This window comes from Gobio gobio (assembly GCF_949357685.1).
Source record: "Gobio gobio genome assembly, chromosome: 1".
Classification (NCBI taxonomy): Eukaryota; Metazoa; Chordata; class Actinopteri; order Cypriniformes; family Gobionidae; genus Gobio; species Gobio gobio.
In genome coordinates this window covers 31,303,501-31,326,542 of record NC_137097.1, presented here as the reverse complement: position 1 = coordinate 31,326,542, position 23,042 = coordinate 31,303,501, and the positions used below count along the sequence as shown (strand labels likewise).

Genomic DNA, 23,042 nt, shown 5'->3' with positions numbered 1-23,042 from the left:
ACGCATGCACCCTCCTCTCTCTCGCGCCAGTCAGACCAATCGTGGCAATGCATCACATATGCTTAAACTTTTATGTAGCCACGCAACAATAATTTCAGCATGCGTTCACTGTATACACCGGGACGTGATGTTGTGACGCGATTTTTCGAATGGATGCTTCACCTAAAATGCACCGCAATGCAAGTGATGCAAGCCAAATGCAGCGCTCTATTGAAAATTAATGTATTTCTGCTGTACCAAACTGCAATGAAGCCTCACGCACACACACACACACACACACACACACACACAGGTTGCTAGGTTACCATAGCAAAATAGGCTCATCCCAGAAATGATATATTATTTGTTAGTAGCCTAATGGTAAATGCTGCAGGTGTAGAAATCTACATACAAGATATTTACTTTGATGTCAGGGCTAGATTACAGCATGAAACCTGTTGTGCATATTAATAAATTAAATTGCTTTTCCTCTTCATTTTCGTTATGCATTATTTGTTTTGGTTGTTTAAAAACACAGAATTTTTTTATCCGATTAATCGATTAATCGATCGATTAAGTGCTAGATTAATTGATTACAAAAAGAATCGATAGCTGCAGCCCTAGTGTGAGACTGAGTACGGAGTGTGTGTGTGTGTGTGTGAGAGAGAGTGAGTACAGAGTGTGTGAGAGAGAGTGAGTACGGAGTGTGTGTGTGTGTGTGTGTGTGTGTGTGTGTGGGCGTGTGAGACTGAGTACGGAGTGTGTGTGCAAGTGTGAGACTGAGTAGGGAGTGTGGGTGTGAGTGAGACTGAGTAGGGAGTGTGGGTGTGAGTGAGAGTGAGTACGGAGTGCGAGTGTGTGAGAGTGAGTACGGAGTATGTGTGTGCATTGTGCGTGTGTGTGAGTGAGTGTGTATGTGTGCATTGTGTGTGTGTGTGTGTGTGTGTGTGAGAGAGTGAGTACAGAGTGTGTGTGAGAGTGTGTGAGAAGGTTTCACTATATTTGTGATGACATTTTTTAATAGTGTGGAGGGTGAGTAACTGAGAGGGCGTTACTTAAATTAACTCAATTTAAATGTCTTTTGCTGCTATTTGGTATTTAAAAAGTCATAAATTATCAAAGTCATCATAAGTTATTATAAAGGGATAAAGTCACAACCGTCATTTCAGGGGTGTATGATAACTGAATATTGTAATACTGTCTTATTGATTCATATCTTCAACTTTTTATCTTTAGAGTTTTCTAGATAAAATATTTAATATTTTTTGTCGTATTTAATGTTATACAGTAGTTGAGATTTGTAGACATTTGAGCTAAGTTACATGTATAACGCTGCATACCTTCATCCACAATGACTGGACACCGGATGGACGAGGCTTCTGCTTGGTCCTGAGGACGAGCGCGTCGGTTAAATATCTGAAAATATGAATAACTTCCCAAAAATTATTGAAAAGAACAGAGAAAGAAAGAAATGGGCGTGTGTGCTGATGTCGTTTGTCACAGATACAGCGAGACAGTGGCCTCGCTGTATCAGATATATAAACCTATTTTTGGGAAAAAGCGGCAGTACTATGCAAGAGCTTAAAGTCTCTTTATAACGGAAAAAAACCATAGTCTATTATTAGGCTAACTTACCCGTGTATCTTCTGTCACAGTTGCAGCGGGCAGCTGTTGTAATTTTAATTTTAACCCAACTGGCTGAGTTGTTATAGAAACAACCCAATAAACGGTCAGAATAACCCAACAGAATTACCCAATATTTTTAACCCAGCTATTGTGTAAAAAAAATAACCCAACATTTTTTAGAGTGTACGATTTCATTGCTGAAGTGAAAGCGAACAACAATAAATGTAAATATAGCTGCAAGCAGCAATACCGGGGCCAAGCGCAAAGAAGAAGACAAGACATGCCAAAATGGCTGGCAGTGTCAGATCAACTGGAGCAATGAGCAATTAATCACGTTTTAAGATGATTTTAAGCAAAAGGCTGAAAATGCATTGTAGTCTGAGAGTGTCAGACCAACTGCAACAATTAACAATTATACAGTTTAACAAGATTAGGCAAAATGGCTGAAATATCATATATTGAGTCACTGATAATGTAAGTTAATGGTTTATCACTTTTGACCAATACTTTGACCAGTTACGAAATGTATGTGGTGTGGTCAGAATAAGGGAACAATGACACATGCAAAGTTTGATGCCAATATGTCAAAGCATTGCAGAGATACAGCCTCAAGAGTCATTTTGGCATAATGGCTCAACTTCGTCACTGCGGTTTACAAAAATGGTTTCATCTATTGATGCAAAATCCATAACTTTTTGTTGACACAGTCTGAAGATGATACGATTCGATTTTGGTGGAAATTGGACAAACGGTCTAGGATGAGTTTGAAAAAGTAGGTTTTGATCAAATAAGAACATTGAGGACAGGATGTTTGACCAAATATGGAAAAATTAGTATCTCTGTTCTCGGCATGAGCCAATGACTGTATTATGACCAGTTTCATTAAACTAGGCTAATTTAATCAAAAGTTATTAGCATGTTTGTAAATTTTGTTATAACCTCTGACCACAAGGTGGCACTGCCCCAAAACGTTTTGAGTACCTTCAAAGCATGGTGCGGAAGACATGATTTTTGGACAAACAGTTCAAAAGTTATAAGCAAAAATAGCCATTTTTTGTATCTCCGGACCAGTAGGTGGCGCTGCGCCGAAACGCTGCATGTTGCTTCAGGTCATGCTTGTGATGACATATACCAAGATTGGTTTGAATACGATAAAGCGTTGTGGAGATATAGGCTTATGAGTGTTTTTGCAACCGCTACGCAAATTTTGTGTGCGCGTTTATCGAAAACGATTTGACAAATCAACTTGATTTGCAAGATTTTTTGTCAGCATGGTCTGAAGATGATCTGGTTCAATTTTCGTGCAAATCGGACAAACCGTCTAGGACGAGTTCGTAAAAGTAGGTTTTTTGGAAAATTAAAAATGGCGGGGAAATTATCATGACCAAAAATGACATCATAGGTTGCAATTAAATCGGCATGAGCCAATGACTCTATTATGACCAGTTTCAATATACTAGGCTAATTTAATCAAAAGTTATTAGCATTTTTGTCAAGTTTGTTATATCTTTTGACCACAAGGTGGCACTGCCCTAAAACTTTTTGAGTACCTTCAGGGCATAGCAAGGAAGTCACATACCGAGTTTAGTAACAATATACTAATGCATTTGTAAAATATAGCATTTTTTGACAAAATTCAAAATGGCCGACAGCCAAAATGGCCGATATGGTAAAATTGAATATCAGACGACTCGGCATGCCGTCCTGAATGTATCGAGACCACTTTTATGATTTTTGGACAAACAGTTCAGAAGTTATAAGCAAAAATAGCAATTTTTCGTATCTCCGGACCAGTAGGTGGCGCTGCGCCGAAACGCTGTATGTTGCCTCAAGTCATGCTTGTGATGACATGTACCAAGTTTGGTTTGAATACGATAAAGCGTTGCGGAGATATTGCCTTAAGAGTGTTTTTGCAACCACTACGTAAAATTTGTTTGCGCGTTTATCGCAAATGATTTGACGAATCAACTTGATTTGCAAGATTTTTTGTCAGCATGGTCTGAAGATGATCTGGTTCAATTTTCGTGCAAATCGGATGAACCGTCTAGGACGAGTTCGTAAAAGTAGGTTTTTCGGAAAATTCAAAATGGCGGGAAAATTTTTATGACGGAAAATGACGTCATAGGGTGCAATGGAATCGTCTTGAGCCAAGGAATCAGAGGAAAAAAGAATTTTGTTTCTAGCCCTTATGGTTCAAAAGTTATTAGCATAAACATGAGTAAAATTTTGGACTGATGGTGGCGCTAGAGGGATTGAGTTTGAGACTCCAAATTTGCTACGGTGACATTTCAGACTGTCCTCTATTAGTGGGCCAAATTTCACAACTTTTTACCATACGGTTCTATGGGCTGCCATTGACTTCGTGGCGGAAGAAGAAGAAGAAGATGAATAAATATAGCTGCAAGCAGCAATACCGGGGCCAAGCGCAAAGAAGAAGACAAGACATGCCAAAATGGCTGGCAGTGTCAGATCAACTGGAGCAATGAGCAATTAATCACGTTTTAAGATGATTTTAAGCAAAAGGCTGAAAATGCATTGTAGTCTGAGAGTGTCAGACCAACTGCAACAATTAACAATTATACAGTTTAAGAAGATTAGGCAAAATGGCTGAAATATCATATATTGAGTCACTGATAATGTAAGTTAATGGTTTATCACTTTTGACCAATAGGTGGCACAGATACGAAATTGATGTGGTGTGGTCAGAATAAGGGAACAATGACACATGCAAAGTTTGATGCCAATATGTCAAAGCATTGCAGAGATACAGCCTCAAGAGTAATTTTGGCATAATGGCTCAACTTCGTCGCTGCGGTTTACAAAAACGGTTTCATCTATTGATGCAAAATCCCTAACTTTTTGTTGACAGTCTGAAGATGATACGATTCGATTTTGGTGGAAATTGGACAAACGGTCTAGGATGAGTTTGAAAAAGTAGGTTTTGATCAAATAAGAACATTGAGGACAGGATGTTTGACCAAATATGGAAAAATTAGTATCTCTGTTCTCGGCATGAGCCAATGACTGTATTATGACCAGTTTCATTAAACTAGGCTAATTTAATCAAAAGTTATTAGCATGTTTGTAAATTTTGTTATAACCTCTGACCACAAGGTGGCACTGCCCCAAAACGTTTTGAGTACCTTCAAAGCATGGTGCGGAAGACATGATTTTTGGACAAACAGTTCAAAAGTTATAAGCAAAAATAGCCATTTTTTGTATCTCCGGACCAGTAGGTGGCGCTGCGCCGAAACGCTGCATGTTGCTTCAGGTCATGCTTGTGATGACATATACCAAGATTGGTTTGAATACGATAAAGCGTTGTGGAGATATAGGCTTATGAGTGTTTTTGCAACCGCTACGTAAAATTTGTGTGCGCGTTTATCGAAAACGATTTGACAAATCAACTTGATTTGCAAGATTTTTTGTCAGCATGGTCTGAAGATGATCTGGTTCAATTTTCGTGCAAATCGGACAAACCGTCTAGGACGAGTTTGCAAAAGTAGGTTTTTTGGATAATTAAATATGGCGGGGAAATTATCATGACCGAAAATGACGTCATAGGGTGCAATTGAATCGGCATGAGCCAATGAATGTATTATGACCAGTTTCATTATACTAAGCTAATTAAATCAAAAGTTATTAGCATTTTTGTCAAGTTTGTTATAACTTTTGACCACAAGGTGGCACTGCCCCAAAACTTTTTGAGTACCTTCAGGGCATGGAGTGGAAGTCACATACCGAGTTTAGTAACAATACACTAATGCATTTGTAAAATATAGCATTTTAGCACATAATTCAAAATTGCCGACAGCCAAAATGGCCGATATGGTAAAATTGAATATCAGACGACTCGGCATGCCGTCCTGAATGTAACGAGACCACTTTTATGATTTTTGGACAAACAGTTCAGAAGTTATAAGCAAAAATAGCAATTTTTCGTATCTCCGGACCAGTAGGTGGCGCTGCGCCGAAACGCTGTATGTTGCCTCAAGTCATGCTTGTGATGACATGTACCAAGTTTGGTTTGAATACGATAAAGCGTTGCGGAGATATTGCCTTAAGTGTGTTTTTGCAACCGCTACGTAAAATTTGTTTGCGCGTTTATCGCAAATGATTTGACAAATCAACTTGATTTGCAAGATTTTTTGTCAGCATGGTCTGAAGATGATCTGGTTCAATTTTCGTGCAAATCGGATGAATCGTCTAGGACGAGTTCGTAAAAGTAGGTTTTTCGGAAAATTAAAAATGGCGGGAAAATTTTTATGACGGAAAATGACGTCATAGGGTGCAATCGAATCGTCTTGAGCCAAGGAATCAGAGGAAAAAAGAATTTTGTTTCTAGCCCTTATGGTTCAAAAGTTATTAGCATAAACATGAGTCAAATTTTGGACTGATGGTGGCGCTAGAGGGATTGAGTTTGAGACTCCAAATTTGCTACGGTGACATTTCAGACTGTCTTCTATTAGTGTGCCAAATTTCACAACTTTTTACCATACGGTTCTATGGGCTGCCATAGACTTCGTGGCGGAAGAAGAAGAAGATGAATAATAATAATAATAGGAACGGGAACGGTTTCAATAGGTGCCTTCGCACCTTCGGTGCTTGGCCCCTAATAATAATAAGAACGGGAACGGTTTCAATAGGTGCCTTCGCACCTTCGGTGCTTGGCCCCTAATAATAGGAACGGGAACGGTTTCAATAGGTGCCTTCGCACCTTCGGTGCTTGGCCCCTAATAATAATAGGAACGGGAACGGTTTCAATAGGTGCCTTCGCACCTTCGGTGCTTGGCCCCTAATAATAGGAACGGGAACGGTTTCAATAGGTGCCTTCGCACCTTCGGTGCTTGGCCCCTAATAATAATAGGAACGGGAACGGTTTCAATAGGTGCCTTCGCACCTTCGGTGCTTGGCCCCTAATAATAATAAGAACGGGAACGGTTTCAATAGGTGCCTTCGCACCTTCGGTGCTTGGCCCCTAATAATAATAATAGGAACGGGAACGGTTTCAATAGGTGCCTTCGCACCTTCGGTGCTTGGCCCCTAATAATAATTATAATAATAACAAGCAGCCATTAACGGGGCCAAGCGCAACAGAAGCAAACAAGGAAGATAGCAGCAGACCAACTGAAAAAATGAGTAAAGACATTTGAAGCAAAACCGTTAAAACACCACATTAAAACATTGAGTTGTACAGTGCCAATGTCATGTTTTGTTCTATTATAGCGCCACCAAGAGGCACAATCCTACAATTTTTTTTATGTGTCATCGGATTGAGCCCATACATGTGTGTGTCAATTTTGGTGAAAATATCTCATTTCGTTTTGGAGTTATAGACATTTATATGAAAAAACATGTAAAAAATGACTGACACTTGACTTTGATTGGATTTTACTACCCCTTACTATCAATATTTTGACATTTGGGCATTGATGTATAGCTATCGACCTATGTTTCCGATTTTCTGGCGCTCGTTTCGTCTCGATCGGACTAGCGGTTTCGAAGATATCAGCTAATGTTTTTTAAGCGCTAAATTACCGCGCTGCACAAACCATACGCTGAAACCTGGCAAGTCTGGTATCGTTGGACTTGGCAAGGATTCAGGAGACAAAAAAAGTTAGTCCCATGAAAATAAGTCAACCCCACTTAAAGTTATAGGCGTTTGAAAAAAAAAATTATCCACTAGGTGGCGCTGTTTTGAAACTTGTCAGGCTACTTCAGAACATCGTGCTGATGACCCATACCGAGTTTCGTAAAAATCCGTTCATGCGTTCATAAAATACAGCATTTTAGAACATAATTCAAAATGGCCGACAGTCAAAATGGCCGATATGGTAAAATTGGATATCAGACGACTCGGCATGCCGTCCTGAATCTAACGAGATCACTTTATGATTTTTGGACAAATAGTTCAGAAGTTATAAGCAAAAATAGCCATTTTTCGTATCTCCGGACCAGTAGGTGGCGCTGCGCCGAAACGCTGCATGTTGCCTCAAGTCATGCTTGTGATGACTTGTACCAAGTTTGGTTTGAATACGATAAAGCGTTGCGGAGATATTGGCTTAAGTGTGTTTTTTCAAGCATTACGTAAAATTTGTTTGCGTGTAAATCAAAAACGATTTAACGAATCAACTTGAATTCCATGTTTTTTTGTCAACACTGTCTGGAGATGATCTGGTTCAATTTTCGTGTAAATCGGACCAACGGCCTAGGAGGAGTTCGAAAAAGTTGGGTTTCGGTTAATTCAAAATGGCGGGAACATTGTAATGATGTAAATGACGTCATAGGGTGCGATCGAATCGGCTTAAACCAATAAATCGAAAGAAAAAAAGATTTTGTTTCTAGCCCTTATGGTTCAAAAGTTATTAGCAAAAACATGAGTCAAACTTTGGACAGGTGGTGGCGCTAGAGAGATTGATTTAGAGACTCCAAAATTGGTGTGGGTACTATTGGTAATAACCTCTATCAGTGTACCAAATTTCACAACTTTCCCGCAAGCGGTTCTATGGGCTGCCATAGACTTCCATGGCGGAATAATAATAATAATAAATATAGCTGCAAGCAGCCATTAACGGGGCCAAGCGCAACAGAAGCAAACAAGGAAGATAGCAGCAGACCAACTGAAAAAATGAGTAAAGACATTTGAAGCAAAACCGTTAAAACACCACATTAAAACATTGAGTTGTACAGTGCCAATGTCATGTTTTGTTCTATTATAGCGCCACCAAGAGGCACAATCCTACAATTTTTTTTATGTGTCATCGGATTGAGCCCATACATGTGTGTGTCAATTTTGGTGAAAATATCTCATTTCGTTTTGGAGTTATAGACATTTATATGAAAAAACATGTAAAAAATGACTGACACTTGACTTTGATTGGATTTTACTACCCCTTACTATCAATATTTTGACATTTGGGCATTGACGTATAGCTATCGACCTATGTTTCCGATTTTCTGGCGCTCGTTTCGTCTCGATCGGACTAGCGGTTTCGAAGATATCAGCTAATGTTTTTTAAGCGCTAAATTACCGCGCTGCACAAACCATACGCTGAAACCTGGCAAGTCTGGTATCGTTGGACTTGGCAAGGATTCAGGAGACAAAAAAAGTTAGTCCCATGAAAATAAGTCAACCCCACTTAAAGTTATAGGCGTTTGAAAAAAAAAATTATCCACTAGGTGGCGCTGTTTTGAAACTTGTCAGGCTACTTCAGAACATCGTGCTGATGACCCATACCGAGTTTCGTAAAAATCCGTTCATGCGTTCATAAAATACAGCATTTTAGAACATAATTCAAAATGGCCGACAGTCAAAATGGCCGATATGGTAAAATTGGATATCAGACGACTCGGCATGCCGTCCTGAATCTAACGAGATCACTTTTATGATTTTTGGACAAATAGTTCAGAAGTTATAAGCAAAAATAGCCATTTTTCGTATCTCCGGACCAGTAGGTGGCGCTGCGCCGAAACGCTGCATGTTGCCTCAAGTCATGCTTGTGATGACTTGTACCAAGTTTGGTTTGAATACGATAAAGCGTTGCGGAGATATTGGCTTAAGTGTGTTTTTTCAAGCATTACGTAAAATTTGTTTGCGTGTAAATCAAAAACGATTTAACGAATCAACTTGAATTCCATGTTTTTTTGTCAACACTGTCTGGAGATGATCTGGTTCAATTTTCGTGTAAATCGGACCAACGGCCTAGGAGGAGTTCGAAAAAGTTGGGTTTCGGTTAATTCAAAATGGCGGGAACATTGTAATGATGTAAATGACGTCATAGGGTGCGATCGAATCGGCTTAAACCAATAAATCGAAAGAAAAAAAGATTTTGTTTCTAGCCCTTATGGTTCAAAAGTTATTAGCAAAAACATGAGTCAAACTTTGGACAGGTGGTGGCGCTAGAGAGATTGATTTAGAGACTCCAAAATTGGTGTGGGTACTATTGGTAATAACCTCTATCAGTGTACCAAATTTCACAACTTTCCCGCAAGCGGTTCTATGGGCTGCCATAGACTTCCATGGCGGAATAATAATAATAATAATAAATATAGCTGCAAGCAGCCATTAACGGGGCCAAGCGCAACAGAAGCAAACAAGGAAGATAGCAGCAGACCAACTGAAAAAATGAGTAAAGACATTTGAAGCAAAACCGTTAAAACACCACATTAAAACATTGAGTTGTACAGTGCCAATGTCATGTTTTGTTCTATTATAGCGCCACCAAGAGGCACAATCCTACAATTTTTTTTATATGTCATCGGATTGAGCCCATACATGTGTGTGTCAATTTTGGTGAAAATATCTCATTTCGTTTTGGAGTTATAGACATTTATATGAAAAAACATGTAAAAAATGACTGACACTTGACTTTGATTGGATTTTACTACCCCTTACTATCAATATTTTGACATTTGGGCATTGATGTATAGCTATCGACCTATGTTTCCGATTTTCTGGCGCTGGTTTCGTCTCGATCGGACTAGCGGTTTCGAAGATATCAGCTAATGTTTTTTAAGCGCTAAATTACCGTGCTGCACAAACCATACGCTGAAACCTGGCAAGTCTGGTATCGTTGGACTTGGCAAGGATTCAGGAGACAAAAAAAGTTAGTCCCATGAAAATAAGTCAACCCCACTTAAAGTTATAGGCGTTTGAAAAAAAAAATTATCCACTAGGTGGCGCTGTTTTGAAACTTGTCAGGCTACTTCAGAACATCGTGCTGATGACCCATACCGAGTTTCGTAAAAATCCGTTCATGCGTTCATAAAATACAGCATTTTAGAACATAATTCAAAATGGCCGACAGTCAAAATGGCCGATATGGTAAAATTGGATATCAGACGACTCGGCATGCCGTCCTGAATCTAACGAGATCACTTTTATGATTTTTGGACAAATAGTTCAGAAGTTATAAGCAAAAATAGCCATTTTTCGTATCTCCGGACCAGTAGGTGGCGCTGCGCCGAAACGCTGCATGTTGCCTCAAGTCATGCTTGTGATGACGTGTACCAAGTTTGGTTTGAATACGATAAAGCGTTGCGGAGATATTGGCTTAAGTGTGTTTTTTCAAGCATTACGTAAAATTTGTTTGCGTGTAAATCAAAAACGATTTAACGAATCAACTTGAATTCCATGTTTTTTTGTCAACACTGTCTGGAGATGATCTGGTTCAATTTTCGTGTAAATCGGACCAACGGCCTAGGAGGAGTTTGAAAAAGTTGGGTTTCGGTTAATTCAAAATGGCGGGAACATTGTAATGATGTAAATGACGTCATAGGGTGCGATCGAATCGGCTTAAACCAATAAATCGAAAGAAAAAAAGATTTTGTTTCTAGCCCTTATGGTTCAAAAGTTATTAGCAAAAACATGAGTCAAACTTTGGACAGGTGGTGGCGCTAGAGAGATTGATTTAGAGACTCCAAAATTGGTGTGGGTACTATTGGTAATAACCTCTATCAGTGTACCAAATTTCACAACTTTCCCGCAAGCGGTTCTATGGGCTGCCATAGACTTCCATGGCGGAATAATAATAATAATAATAATAATAATAAGAAATCTAACGATTACAATAGGTGCCTCCGCACCTTCGGTGCTTGGCCCCTAATAATAATAAGAAATCTAACGATTACAATAGGTGCCTCCGCACCTTCGGTGCTTGGCCCCTAAATATAGCTGCAAGCAGCCATTAACGGGGCCAAGCGCAACAGAAGCAAACAAGGAAGATAGCAGCAGACCAACTGAAAAAATGAGTAAAGACATTTGAAGCAAAACCGTTAAAACACCACATTAAAACATTGAGTTGTACAGTGCCAATGTCATGTTTTGTTCTATTATAGCGCCACCAAGAGGCACAATCCTACAATTTTTTTTATGTGTCATCGGATTGAGCCCATACATGTGTGTGTCAATTTTGGTGAAAATATCTCATTTCGTTTTGGAGTTATAGACATTTATATGAAAAAACATGTAAAAAATTACTGACACTTGACTTTGATTGGATTTTACTACCCCTTACTATCAATATTTTGACATTTGGGCATTGATGTATAGCTATCGACCTATGTTTCCGATTTTCTGGCGCTCGTTTCGTCTCGATCGGACTAGCGGTTTCGAAGATATCAGCTAATGTTTTTTAAGCGCTAAATTACCGCGCTGCACAAACCATACGCTGAAACCTGGCAAGTCTGGTATCGTTGGACTTGGCAAGGATTCAGGAGACAAAAAAAGTTAGTCCCATGAAAATAAGTCAACCCCACTTAAAGTTATAGGCGTTTGAAAAAAAAAATTATCCACTAGGTGGCGCTGTTTTGAAACTTGTCAGGCTACTTCAGAACATCGTGCTGATGACCCATACCGAGTTTCGTAAAAATCCGTTCATGCGTTCATAAAATACAGCATTTTAGAACATAATTCAAAATGGCCGACAGTCAAAATGGCCGATATGGTAAAATTGGATATCAGACGACTCGGCATGCCGTCCTGAATCTAACGAGATCACTTTTATGATTTTTGGACAAATAGTTCAGAAGTTATAAGCAAAAATAGCCATTTTTCGTATCTCCGGACCAGTAGGTGGCGCTGCGCCGAAACGCTGCATGTTGCCTCAAGTCATGCTTGTGATGACTTGTACCAAGTTTGGTTTGAATACGATAAAGCGTTGCGGAGATATTGGCTTAAGTGTGTTTTTTCAAGCATTACGTAAAATTTGTTTGCGTGTAAATCAAAAACGATTTAACGAATCAACTTGAATTCCATGTTTTTTTGTCAACACTGTCTGGAGATGATCTGGTTCAATTTTCGTGTAAATCGGACCAACGGCCTAGGAGGAGTTCGAAAAAGTTGGGTTTCGGTTAATTCAAAATGGCGGGAACATTGTAATGATGTAAATGACGTCATAGGGTGCGATCGAATCGGCTTAAACCAATAAATCGAAAGAAAAAAAGATTTTGTTTCTAGCCCTTATGGTTCAAAAGTTATTAGCAAAAACATGAGTCAAACTTTGGACAGGTGGTGGCGCTAGAGAGATTGATTTAGAGACTCCAAAATTGGTGTGGGTACTATTGGTAATAACCTCTATCAGTGTACCAAATTTCACAACTTTCCCGCAAGCGGTTCTATGGGCTGCCATAGACTTCCATGGCGGAATAATAATAATAATAATAATAAATATAGCTGCAAGCAGCCATTAACGGGGCCAAGCGCAACAGAAGCAAACATGGAAGATAGCAGCAGACCAACTGAAAAAATTAGTAAAGACATTTGAAGCAAAACCGTTAAAACACCACATTAAAACATTGAGTTGTATAGTGCCAATGTCATGTTTTGTTCTATTATAGCGCCACCAAGAGGCACAATCCTACAATTTTTTTTTTGTGTCATCGGAGTGAGCCCATACATGTGTGTGTCAATTTTGGTGAAAATATCTCATTTCGTTTTGGAGTTATAGACATTTATATGAAAAAACATGTAAAAAGTGACTGACACTTGACTTTGATTGGATTTTACAACCCCTTACTATCAATATTTTGACATTTGGGCATTGACATTTAGCTATCGACCTATGTTTCCGATTTTCTGGCGCTGGTTTCGTCTCGATCGGACTAGCGGTTTCGAAGATATCAGCTAACGTTTTTTAAGTGCTAAATTACCGCGCTGCGCAAACCATACACTGAAACCTGGCAAGTCTGGTATCGTTGGACTTGGCAAGGATTCAGGAGACAAAAAAAGTTAGTCCCATGAAAATAAGTCAACCCCACTTAAAGTTATAGGCGTTTGAAAAAAAAAATTATCCACTAGGTGGCGCTGTTTTGAAACTTGTCAGGCTACTTCAGAACATCGTGCTGATGACCCATACCGAGTTTCGTAAAAATCCGTTCATGCGTTCATAAAATACAGCATTTTAGTACATAATTCAAAATGGCCGACAGTCAAAATGGCCGATATGGTAAAATTGGATATCATACGACTCGGCATGCCGTCCTGAATCTAACGAGACCACTTTTATGATTTTTGGACAAACAATTCAGAAGTTATAAGCAAAAATAGCCATTTTTCGTATCTCTGGACCAGTAGGTGGCGCTGCGCTCAAACGCTGCATGTTGCCTCAGGTCATGCTTGTGATGACTTGTACCAAGTTTGGTTTGAATACAATAAAGCGTTGCGGAGATATTGCCTCAAGTGTGTTTTTTCAAGCTTTACGTAAAATTTGTTTGCGTGTTAATCAAAAACGATTTAACGAATCAACTTGAATTCCATGTTTTTTTGTCAACCCTGTCTGGAGATGTTCTGGTTCAATTTTGGTGTAAATCGGACCAACGGCCTAGGAGGAGTTTGAAAAAGTTGGGTTTTGGTTAATTCAAAATGGCGGGAACATTGTAATGACGGAAATGACGTCATAGGGTGCGTTCGAATCGGCTTAAACCAATAAATCGAAAGAAAAAAAGATTTTGTTTCTAGCCCTTATGGTTCAAAAGTTATTAGCAAAAACATGAGTCAAACTTTGGACAGGTGGTGGCGCTAGAGAGATTGATTTAGAGACTCCAAAATTGGTGTGGGTACTATTGGTAATAACCTCTATCAGAGTACCAAATTTCACAACTTTCCCGCAAGCGGTTCTATGGGCTGCCATAGACTTCCATGGCGGAATAATAATAATAATAATAAATATAGCTGCAAGCAGCCATTAACGGGGCCAAGCGCAACAGAAGCAAACATGGAAGATAGCAGCAGACCAACTGAAAAAATTAGTAAAGACATTTGAAGCAAAACCGTTAAAACACCACATTAAAACATTGAGTTGTATAGTGCCAATGTCATGTTTTGTTCTATTATAGCGCCACCAAGAGGCACAATCCTACAATTTTTTTTTTGTGTCATCGGAGTGAGCCCATACATGTGTGTGTCAATTTTGGTGAAAATATCTCATTTCGTTTTGGAGTTATAGACATTTATATGAAAAAACATGTAAAAAGTGACTGACACTTGACTTTGATTGGATTTTACAACCCCTTACTATCAATATTTTGACATTTGGGCATTGACATTTAGCTATCGACCTATGTTTCCGATTTTCTGGCGCTGGTTTCGTCTCGATCGGACTAGCGGTTTCGAAGATATCAGCTAACGTTTTTTAAGTGCTAAATTACCGCGCTGCGCAAACCATACACTGAAACCTGGCAAGTCTGGTATCGTTGGACTTGGCAAGGATTCAGGAGACAAAAAAAGTTAGTCCCATGAAAATAAGTCAACCCCACTTAAAGTTATAGGCGTTTGAAAAAAAAAATTATCCACTAGGTGGCGCTGTTTTGAAACTTGTCAGGCTACTTCAGAACATCGTGCTGATGACCCATACCGAGTTTCGTAAAAATCCGTTCATGCGTTCATAAAATACAGCATTTTAGTACATAATTCAAAATGGCCGACAGTCAAAATGGCCGATATGGTAAAATTGGATATCATACGACTCGGCATGCCGTCCTGAATCTAACGAGACCACTTTTATGATTTTTGGACAAACAATTCAGAAGTTATAAGCAAAAATAGCCATTTTTCGTATCTCTGGACCAGTAGGTGGCGCTGCGCTCAAACGCTGCATGTTGCCTCAGGTCATGCTTGTGATGACTTGTACCAAGTTTGGTTTGAATACAATAAAGCGTTGCGGAGATATTGCCTCAAGTGTGTTTTTTCAAGCTTTACGTAAAATTTGTTTGCGTGTTAATCAAAAACGATTTAACGAATCAACTTGAATTCCATGTTTTTTTGTCAACCCTGTCTGGAGATGTTCTGGTTCAATTTTGGTGTAAATCGGACCAACGGCCTAGGAGGAGTTTGAAAAAGTTGGGTTTTGGTTAATTCAAAATGGCGGGAACATTGTAATGACGGAAATGACGTCATAGGGTGCGTTCGAATCGGCTTAAACCAATAAATCGAAAGAAAAAAAGATTTTGTTTCTAGCCCTTATGGTTCAAAAGTTATTAGCAAAAACATGAGTCAAACTTTGGACAGGTGGTGGCGCTAGAGAGATTGATTTAGAGACTCCAAAATTGGTGTGGGTACTATTGGTAATAACCTCTATCAGAGTACCAAATTTCACAACTTTCCCGCAAGCGGTTCTATGGGCTGCCATAGACTTCCATGGCGGAATAATAATAATAATAATAATAATAATAAGAAATCTAACGATTACAATAGGTGCCTCCGCACCTTCGGTGCTTGGCCCCTAATTAACGGGGCCAAGCGCAACAGAAGCAAACAAGGAAGATAGCAGCAGACCAACTGAAAAAATGAGTAAAGACATTTGAAGCAAAACCGTTAAAACACCACATTAAAACATTGAGTTGTACAGTGCCAATGTCATGTTTTGTTCTATTATAGCGCCACCAAGAGGCACAATCCTACAATTTTTTTTATGTGTCATCGGATTGAGCCCATACATGTGTGTGTCAATTTTGGTGAAAATATCTCATTTCGTTTTGGAGTTATAGACATTTATATGAAAAAACATGTAAAAAATTACTGACACTTGACTTTGATTGGATTTTACTACCCCTTACTATCAATATTTTGACATTTGGGCATTGATGTATAGCTATCGACCTATGTTTCCGATTTTCTGGCGCTCGTTTCGTCTCGATCGGACTAGCGGTTTCGAAGATATCAGCTAATGTTTTTTAAGCGCTAAATTACCGCGCTGCACAAACCATACGCTGAAACCTGGCAAGTCTGGTATCGTTGGACTTGGCAAGGATTCAGGAGACAAAAAAAGTTAGTCCCATGAAAATAAGTCAACCCCACTTAAAGTTATAGGCGTTTGAAAAAAAAAATTATCCACTAGGTGGCGCTGTTTTGAAACTTGTCAGGCTACTTCAGAACATCGTGCTGATGACCCATACCGAGTTTCGTAAAAATCCGTTCATGCGTTCATAAAATACAGCATTTTAGAACATAATTCAAAATGGCCGACAGTCAAAATGGCCGATATGGTAAAATTGGATATCAGACGACTCGGCATGCCGTCCTGAATCTAACGAGATCACTTTTATGATTTTTGGACAAATAGTTCAGAAGTTATAAGCAAAAATAGCCATTTTTCGTATCTCCGGACCAGTAGGTGGCGCTGCGCCGAAACGCTGCATGTTGCCTCAAGTCATGCTTGTGATGACTTGTACCAAGTTTGGTTTGAATACGATAAAGCGTTGCGGAGATATTGGCTTAAGTGTGTTTTTTCAAGCATTACGTAAAATTTGTTTGCGTGTAAATCAAAAACGATTTAACGAATCAACTTGAATTCCATGTTTTTTTGTCAACACTGTCTGGAGATGATCTGGTTCAATTTTCGTGTAAATCGGACCAACGGCCTAGGAGGAGTTCGAAAAAGTTGGGTTTCGGTTAATTCAAAATGGCGGGAACATTGTAATGATGTAAATGACGTCATAGGGTGCGATCGAATCGGCTTAAACCAATAAATCGAAAGAAAAAAAGATTTTGTTTCTAGCCCTTATGGTTCAAAAGTTATTAGCAAAAACATGAGTCAAACTTTGGACAGGTGGTGGCGCTAGAGAGATTGATTTAGAGACTCCAAAATTGGTGTGGGTACTATTGGTAATAACCTCTATCAGTGTACCAAATTTCACAACTTTCCCGCAAGCGGTTCTATGGGCTGCCATAGACTTCCATGGCGGAATAATAATAATAATAAATATAGCTGCAAGCAGCCATTAACGGGGCCAAGCGCAACAGAAGCAAACAAGGAAGATAGCAGCAGACCAACTGAAAAAATGAGTATAGACATTTGAAGCAAAACCGTTAAAACACCACATTAAAACACTGAGTTGTATAGTGCCAATGTCATGTTTTGTTCTATTATAGCGCCACCAAGAGGCAAAATCCTACAATTTTTTGTATGTGTCATCGGAGTGAGCCCATAAATGTGTGTGTCAATTTTGGTGAAAATATCTCATTTCGTTTTGGAGTTATAGACATTTATATGAAAAAACATGTAAAAAATGACTGACACTTGACTTTGATTGGATTTTACTACCCCTTACTATCAATATTTTGACATTTGGGCTGTAACTAAAAGCTATCGACCTATGTTTCCGATTTTCTGGCGCTGGTTTCGTCTCGATCGGACTAGCGGTTTCGAAGATATCAGCTAATATTTTTAAGCGCTAAATTACCGCGCTGCACAAACCATATGCCAAAACCTGGCAAATCTGGTATCGTTGGACTCGGCAAGGATTCAGGAGACAAAAAAAGTTAGTCCCATGAAAATAAGTCAACCCCACCCAAAGTTATAAGCGTTTGGAAAAAAAAATTATCCACTAGGTGGCGCTGTTTCGAAACTTGCCAGGCTACTTCCGGTTCTCGTGCTGATGACCCATACCGAGTTTCGTAACGATCCGTTCATGCGTTCATAAAATACAGCATTTTAGTACATAATTCAAAATGGCCGACAGTCAAAATGGCCGATATGGTAAAATTGGATATCAGACGACTTGGCATGCCGTCCTGACTCTAACGAGACCACTTTTATGATTTTTGGAAAAACAGTTCAGAAGTTATAAGCAAAAATAGCCATTTTTCGTATCTCTGGACCAGTAGGTGGCGCTGCGCCGAAACGCTGCATGTTGCCTCAGGTTATGCTTGTGATAACTTGTACCAAGTTTGGTTTGAATATAATAAAGCGTTGCGGAGATATTGGCTTAAGTGTGTTTTTCAAGCGTTACGTAAAATTTGTTTGCGTGTTAATCAAAAACGATTTAACGAATCAACTTGAATTCCATGTTTTTTTGTCAACACTGTCTGGAGATGATCTGGTTAAATTTTCGTGTAAATCGGACCAACGGCCTAGGAGGAGTTCGAAAAAGTTGGGTTTCGGTTAATTCAAAATGGCGGGAAAATTGTAATGACAGAAATTACGTCATAGGGTGTGATCGAATTGTCTTGAGCCAAGGAATTAAAAGAAAAAAAGATTGTGTTTCTAGCCCTTATGGTTCAAAAGTTAATAGCAAAAACATTAGTCAAACTTTGGACAGGTGGTGGCGCTAGAGAGATTGATTTAGAGACTCCAAAATTGGTGTGGGTACTATTGGTAATGTCCTCTATCAGTGTACCAAATTTCATAATTTTCCCGCAAACGGTTCTATGGGCTGCCATAGACTTCCATGGCGGAATAATAATAATAATAAATATAGCTGCAAGCAGCCATTAACGGGGCCAAGCGCAACAGAAGCAAACATGGAAGATAGCAGCAGACCAACTGAAAAAATTAGTAAAGACATTTGAAGCAAAACCGTTAAAACACCACATTAAAACATTGAGTTGTATAGTGCCAATGTCATGTTTTGTTCTATTATAGCGCCACCAAGAGGCACAATCCTACAATTTTTTTTTTGTGTCATCGGAGTGAGCCCATACATGTGTGTGTCAATTTTGGTGAAAATATCTCATTTCGTTTTGGAGTTATAGACATTTATATGAAAAAACATGTAAAAAGTGACTGACACTTGACTTTGATTGGATTTTACAACCCCTTACTATCAATATTTTGACATTTGGGCATTGACATATAGCTATCGACCTATGTTTCCGATTTTCTGGCGCTGGTTTCGTCTCGATCGGACTAGCGGTTTCGAAGATATCAGCTAACGTTTTTTAAGTGCTAAATTACCGCGCTGCGCAAACCATACACTGAAACCTGGCAAGTCTGGTATCGTTGGACTTGGCAAGGATTCAGGAGACAAAAAAAGTTAGTCCCATGAAAATAAGTCAACCCCACTTAAAGTTATAGGCGTTTGAAAAAAAAAATTATCCACTAGGTGGCGCTGTTTTGAAACTTGTCAGGCTACTTCAGAACATCGTGCTGATGACCCATACCGAGTTTCGTAAAAATCCGTTCATGCGTTCATAAAATACAGCATTTTAGTACATAATTCAAAATGGCCGACAGTCAAAATGGCCGATATGGTAAAATTGGATATCATACGACTCGGCATGCCGTCCTGAATCTAACGAGACCACTTTTATGATTTTTGGACAAACAATTCAGAAGTTATAAGCAAAAATAGCCATTTTTCGTATCTCTGGACCAGTAGGTGGCGCTGCGCTCAAACGCTGCATGTTGCCTCAGGTCATGCTTGTGATGACTTGTACCAAGTTTGGTTTGAATACAATAAAGCGTTGCGGAGATATTGCCTCAAGTGTGTTTTTTCAAGCTTTACGTAAAATTTGTTTGCGTGTTAATCAAAAACGATTTAACGAATCAACTTGAATTCCATGTTTTTTTGTCAACCCTGTCTGGAGATGTTCTGGTTCAATTTTGGTGTAAATCGGACCAACGGCCTAGGAGGAGTTTGAAAAAGTTGGGTTTTGGTTAATTCAAAATGGCGGGAACATTGTAATGACGGAAATGACGTCATAGGGTGCGTTCGAATCGGCTTAAACCAATAAATCGAAAGAAAAAAAGATTTTGTTTCTAGCCCTTATGGTTCAAAAGTTATTAGCAAAAACATGAGTCAAACTTTGGACAGGTGGTGGCGCTAGAGAGATTGATTTAGAGACTCCAAAATTGGTGTGGGTACTATTGGTAATAACCTCTATCAGAGTACCAAATTTCACAACTTTCCCGCAAGCGGTTCTATGGGCTGCCATAGACTTCCATGGCGGAATAATAATAATAATAATAATAATAATAAGAAATCTAACGATTACAATAGGTGCCTCCGCACCTTCGGTGCTTGGCCCCTAATAATAATAATAAGAAATCTAACGATTACAATAGGTGCCTCCGCACCTTCGGTGCTTGGCCCCTAATAATAAGAAATCTAACGATTACAATAGGTGCCTCCGCACCTTCGGTGCTTGGCCCCTAATAATAATAATAAGAAATCTAACGATTACAATAGGTGCCTCCGCACCTTCGGTGCTTGGCCCCTAAAAATAAAACAAAGTTATAGAAGCTTAAATTAAGGTAATTTTTGAGAAGAAAAAGGCCCTCAGTATTTATACGAATATGTTAGCTATAAAGTAATATGTTTTACATAATACATAAGTTAATAATTGTTTAAAACAATCAATTCAGCAAAGTTTGTACTTTCTGTTTATTTTGATAAATAAAGGAAATGCATTTGTTTAATAAATATACTGTCATTTAACATTTTAAAAACAGAAAATATATATAAAAACTATCTTTGAAGGAGATTTAATATTTATATCTCTTTAATATTGGCTTAACAATAACAATAATTGTGATATTTTATTATATGCTATGATTTTCATTATAAATATGGTGATTATCTCTAAGGTTGCTGGACACCCAACTTAATAAATGATATTAAACATCTGAATCTAACCTTGTCATGTCACCAAATGGGAAAATCAGCCAGATATTAATTATCATGTTAATCATTGTGCCTTTAGCCCAAACAGCAAGGTGCCTTTTACCCCAAATACTTTTACATGTCCTTCTGTTATTGAAGAAATGTTGCTTGAACAAAACTGAAAATCATTAAGAAGACCTTTGTCTCAAAATATAGACAATAATTAGCAAATCATTACAATTTAATGGAGCAGACAAATAAACTGCAAAGAAACTATTTGAAATGTTTCTTTTTTTTTTCTTCTTCTTCTCAGAATCAACAACAGGAAAAGAAAGAGAGCAGCTTCTCCAGTGTCCAACTGTTTGTCCATAAGGAGTAACAACCCCATGCATGAGCACCCACAATTCAGTGATGGAGCAGTGACCTTTGACCCTGTGTGAGTATCATCAGGGTGAGAGACACAAGAACACAGAATGCACAAAGTTAAAGCTATTTAACAAGTACAAGTAACAAGTAAGTTGTGATGCAGAGAAAGAAATCCTTTCACCTTTGTTAAAGTGGCTTTGTTAAATAGTGCTTTCTTATGCTTCTCTCTGTAATTTTTCTGTTAGATCTCCATTTGCACAGGAATGACTTTTTTTACATCTGTGTTATATTGACAGTTAACCTTAAAATTAGTGATGCACTGAAATGATCAATCTTGATGAAACTGAAACAAGACAGGGTTTTATTTAATTTATTGGGAATAAATAAAATCAACTGGTTGTCGTGACGAATGGCTAGAGGTGCTGCAAAATCTTTGCTCATTTCAATATTTGAAATATTAATATATAAATGTAAGTTTTGTAAGGATACTCTGATCGATCAGCCATGAATCAGTCAATAATCACATCCTATGAATCGACTGATTGTCTCTAAACTTCTATCATACATAATACCCGTCTCTAAACTTCTATCATACATAATACCCGTGCTGGCAAAATGAGTCGCGTACGCGATAATTACGAGCTACAGGCAAAAATGAAAAATGTCAATTTTGGTCGCTTTTTGAGGTTTTCACAAAAATTTGTTCATTTAAGCCCTCGTCTAGCGATCCCAATGCCTCAAATAGCAATCAAGCATCTAAAAGTATCTTTATTTGTACGGTTTCTGAGAGGAGTACCTTTCCTTTGTCTCTCTGATCCTACTTGCGCTGATTGACATGTCCGAAGCGTTTACACAAAGATGATACACAGAGCGCGATCCCGATATACACGTATAGAATTACAGTATTTTAAAATATTAGTCTTGGTGAGTATTAATGCAAACATTATCTGTTTTGTCTCAAGTGAACATTTGGTTACAGGGCTCCAGACTAACTTTTTTCACTAGGAGCACAGCCCCCAACTGAAAATTTTAGGGGCACAACCAGAAGTTTTAGGGATACACATCGTAAATCAACATGCTAACCAAATCTACTAATTTTCACTGTATTACTAATAGGGATCGGTATCGTTAAGGTTTTAATGGTATTACTACTCTTACCGATACTGCTTATCGATCCGGTACTTTAACAGTATTCTTACCGGTTCTTTTTATTATACTTTATTTTATTTTTTTTATTAAAAAAAATAAAAAAAACATAATTAAGAACATAATTAACATGGCTTTATAATCTGAAAAGTAAAATATCTATAGCAAAAGAAACCGCAAAGTTTGAACAAAAATATAAAACTTCTATTTGTAAATGGACCAGTGTGCAGGCATTCGGAATGTCTGCTAACATTAATATTACAGTAAAGAACAAATCTACAAAGAAATCTAATAAAGTAATGAAATGTAAAATAACACTGCATAGTTTTCACTGTATAAATTGATAGATTAATGCTTATAAAAGCAAAAGTTATTAATTCAAGAGATATGAATATTTTCTATTTACCTTTTGTTCGATTCGAATTAATGGCTCAATCGTCAGCAGGTTTATTAGACGGTGCCCCTTTAAGACCGATCGAATGTAGAACTAATAATATCATATTCTCCTATTTCTCCAAACTATTTACGCCCATTTAAGATATAAACTTTTAAAATAACTACTCTCCAATCCGGTCATTTTGACACCGGCTATTTGTTGTTTATTT

The 23,042-nt window shown here is 38.3% G+C and overlaps 1 protein-coding gene across 1 annotated transcript in view; it reads left to right on the top strand.

Moving 5' to 3' along the window:
- The window catches only part of LOC307125781 (uncharacterized protein), a 238,644-nt gene that overhangs the window by 39,768 nt on the left and 175,834 nt on the right, over positions 1-23,042 (top strand). Inside the window, exon 3 of the mRNA XM_079815890.1 lies at positions 21,239-21,361. Coding sequence (XP_079672016.1) covers positions 21,239-21,361 — 123 coding nt within the window. The remainder of the gene's footprint in view (positions 1-21,238; positions 21,362-23,042) is intronic.